General features: G+C 36.9%; 1 protein-coding gene and 1 long non-coding RNA gene across 2 annotated transcripts; one reads left to right on the forward strand and one right to left on the reverse strand.

Moving 5' to 3' along the window:
* The first annotated feature begins 85 nt into the window (after window positions 1-85).
* On the forward strand, window positions 86-2,353 carry LOC140834723 (uncharacterized). The gene is made up of 2 exons (XR_012118749.1): window positions 86-289; window positions 1,268-2,353. It is a non-coding gene; the product is annotated as an uncharacterized lncRNA (long non-coding RNA).
* Window positions 2,161-4,011, reverse strand: LOC140834722 (protein Iojap, chloroplastic). The gene is made up of 5 exons (XM_073199805.1): window positions 3,727-4,011; window positions 3,208-3,334; window positions 2,877-3,015; window positions 2,697-2,785; window positions 2,161-2,345 (listed from the first exon to the last, which is right to left on the reverse strand). The coding sequence occupies exons 1-5, from the start codon at window positions 3,913-3,915 to the stop codon at window positions 2,227-2,229; spliced, it is 663 nt and encodes a 220-aa protein (XP_073055906.1). The 5' UTR covers window positions 3,916-4,011; the 3' UTR covers window positions 2,161-2,226.

Genomic DNA, 4,011 nt, shown 5'->3' on the forward strand with positions numbered 1-4,011 from the left:
AAAACTTATTATATGATATTTTTTTAAATACTTGAATTTTTATTAAAATAAAAAATCAAAAGTTAAGAATAAGTGTGTGGGGCGTGTGTTGGATGCCATGAACTTTTATTTAAATCTCCGTAGTTCGCCTTTCGCCAAGATACTCGATAATCTTCCGTTGAGAAATCGGGAAGTATCATCATCTGTACTGTCCGTTTGTGTTCATGGAAGGCCTACTTTTATGCATCATAATATAGCTGCTCAAGAAGATGGACAGCTAGTTATGTTCTCTGATCATGATGAGCATCAGGTCGACAGAACATCTTCTCCTTCTCTGTCATATATTTATGGGAAGTGTAGTAGTGTAAATATCTGTGTGGATAAGATAAGTAATTGATTGTGCATGTCAAAATGTCTATTAATTTTCCTGACAAAAACATTACTTGCGGTCTGATGTCATAAAATCTATGTATTTTTCTCCGAACATGAATTAAGTATGACCTATGTGGGAAATATTGCTTGTCTGCAACTTTACTTAACGACTGGATTCACAATCCAACTTTTTTAGTCTTTTCCTTTGTTAGTTGTTTCCACACATATTTATGAATAAGTGGTTTTCCATTCCTCTTAGCTGTGTGGTTGTTTTATGACCAATTTATGAATATGTGGTTTTCCATTCCTCTTAGCTGTGTGGTGTATTTTATGACCAATTTTGCATTATATTAGTGGTTCAATCCAGTTGTTAGAGTTTGGAATATTTGTAATAGCTTGAATTGTCAAGGAAAAACAAATAAGCACCTTAAATTAAACGTTTTTTGGAATAAGATTTATTTATTCTGTTTTTGTAACAGTGAGGGGTAAAATGTTCTAATAACAATAATCGAAGATTCCCTACTCTGCATATAAGTAAGCAACCCGACTTTCTGTGAACTGAAAGTAGTTGTCTCGTTTTACATCATCCAAAGCATTGCAAGTGCTTCAGTTATTGCACGTCCGAGGGAGGAATAAAAGTGGAGTATATCCATGTAGATTTTTTGCTGTCAAAACATGGATCTTCTATTTCAAGTCAAATTGAGAAAAAGGAGCTGATACAATCTGTATCATTAATAGGAGAACCATCGTTTATTCATCATTCATTGCATCTTTAGATTTCGAAGTTTAAGAAAAATGGTATAAACGGTCACTTGTATAACAAAGATTGCTTCATAAAAATTTTCCTCTCGTACTAGTTGCTCTCTGTACGAAGTTTATAGTAACAGTTACATGGATTGATGAAATACTGGAACAGGATCTACTAAACCAAGTATGGCGCGGAAGAAAAATGTTTCGAGGGATAAACCTCTTCCACCCTCAAAGAGGCTTCGCCTTGAGGCACAGAGAGTCCTAAAAGAGAGAATTCAAGATATTGCTGATAAGAAAGGCTTTAAGTTGAGATTCTGCACTTTAAAGGAATGTGCAAATCACATTCTTTCAACTCTCATTTCTGTTGATTTGTGTTGCAGGACTTGGTGGTTCTACTCATTGGGTCGCCACTCCGACACCGCTTAGCGCCAGCTCTATGCCTCATACTGAGGCTGCTTTTTCGTCACCAGGAATAGAATATATGTAAACGAATAAATATTGAGAACAGAGTAGTAGAACACTGCGCTATTGATTTTCTGGTTTCTTTTTTGCTCTGGTTTCTCTTTTGCTCATGCCTCGTTGTATCACAAGGCATCTCGATAGGATAATGTGTTTTCTGATTGTTGAAGCGATTAGATATGAGGTGGACTGGTGCAAGGTAAATAACAATATGTTTGGTTTGAAGGATAGAATATTGAGGAGTTAGACAGATAAAAAAATTCTGATTTTGTATTAAACTCGGTCATGACTTACATCACTAGCAGCTGGTTATGGACTTGTGGTTCCATAACCAACGGAATATACAATTATTTTCTTAAAAAAATATTTTTCCTTCGATTTTGTGATCATTTAAATTGCCAATTCAAAATAAATTACATCTAATACAGAACCCAAAAGATACATCTGGTTTTCAAATGCCTAATGCCTCCTATCAAAGCAAGATAATACAAGAAGCAGGTGCATGCTTTTCCAGACAACGGTGCATAATGCTAAAACAATCAAAAGGATCCTGAAACAAGACGATGCATCGATCAGTTGAAGGGTATGCACAACCTCCTCTCAACAAGAGGAGCATTATCAGTCATCGTTATTAGATCTGAAGAATGCGTTCATCTGCTTGAGTTTTCAACCACCAAATCGTTGGTTTTCAAATGGTAGCTCTATCGGAATAGCATTGCCATAAAACTCTTCCAAGTTGTAGAAAGTTCTTTGCTGAGGAAGAAATATATGCACAACTACATCACCTGCAAAATATAGGGTTAAGCCAGACAACTTGGGTAATGATGCCCCATTTAGTAAATAGGTCGTCCGGTTATAGCCCACCAATATTTTGCATTTAACCATATCATAATCAAAATTTAAAACTGAAACAAGAGAATATAAAATATGATAAAATTTGAAAATATTAAGGAATAAATAACTAAATACATGTAATGGAGAACGAGTAAAGATTCTAGATCGAATGTACTGATGGTGGATAATCATTATTTTTAGTAAAGAAGATCCTAACTAGATTTTAAGCAAAGACAGTTCAAAACATTGGCAGAGGCACTCGGAGGCAGTCTAATTGTTATGAGTCCACAGGAGACACTCACCAAAGTCCAGCAATGTCCATGAATTGGGTTTAGAATCTCCGGTTGCTGTTCTTCCATATTGTGTTTCTGCTAAATCTTTCATTTTGGAGCTGGATAACAAAAAGATCTTACTTGAGAATGGTGATGATTAATGGAAATGCTAAAGCTGCCAGAGATTATAAAGAAAACCAACTGTCTCACCCAATGGCATCGATTTGAGGCCGAGAAAACGCAGTGGCAATGATAAAAAACCGAGTCCAATACACCAAAGGCTTGACAAAAAGAACTCTTAATTCTGCTGCCTTTACATCACTTGCAATTTTAGCTAAAGCAACAGCAACTGCATCAAAGACAGAAATATATTAGTGATAATCGGTTATGCAAAAAGAGGTAAATAATCGAAGGAAAGATAAGCCTCTTGTTTGAACATAAGTCATTGGATTAAAGATTTTGGTCGATGCTAGATTCAAAATGGGGTGAACTCTCAGGCTTTCTCCGTCCACGCATCAACATAGAAATGAAAATAGCTTACAAGACAAGCTTTCAGCATCATCATCAACATCTGCACTAGCAGATTTTTGGTCATTGCTTTGGAAAACCACCTTGCCATACTTTTTGAGCAAGTCATCAAACATATCATCGGTATCTTCACTAACATTCTGCAAGGAATAAAGACTATCAATAATTCATGTAAGTTTAGTAATGATTCAGCGCGAAGAAAGTATCTGAATTAAGCCAGGCGTCAGAAAGTACCAAGAATGAGGTTAAGATTTGAAGGCATTGACTGACTCACAGAAATCAAGATATGCTTCCAGTAAACATGAACCAAGAACTTAAAGAACACCAGATTCCTAAAACAAGGGGGCACATGATCCATATGTATAACAGCTAAGTGCCTACTTCAAGTATTCATTTTTATGCATTTCCCCGTAATTTTCGAACAGTTGTTTTTTATGAATCAACCTAAACAGACACGAACGCGATGGCAGTTCTTACGGTAGTGGTTCAAGTAACAAACGAACTGTCTACTGTAAGCAAGAGAAATTCGTACCGAGCCAACAGCCATGGGAGAAAGAGTAAACTTCTGAGGGCTGGGTATGTGTGAAAACTGGTGATTACAGAAGTAAAGATTTCTGGGTTTCGCCGACAGTCCACATTTTCGCCGAAAATGGTCGCCGGAGCTGGGATCTCCGGCGCGTACGAGGGGTCGGTGGTGGGTCGGCAAGGTGTAAACAATCATTTGCGCCTAAGAATTGTGAACGCGTGCGCTCTCAAAACATGTACGCTAGAGCTACCAAAATGTTTCTTCTGATGGTAGAATTGAACCGAGCACCAT

This window comes from Primulina eburnea, chromosome 6 (genome assembly GCF_022965805.1).
Source record: "Primulina eburnea isolate SZY01 chromosome 6, ASM2296580v1, whole genome shotgun sequence".
Classification (NCBI taxonomy): Eukaryota; Viridiplantae; Streptophyta; class Magnoliopsida; order Lamiales; family Gesneriaceae; genus Primulina; species Primulina eburnea.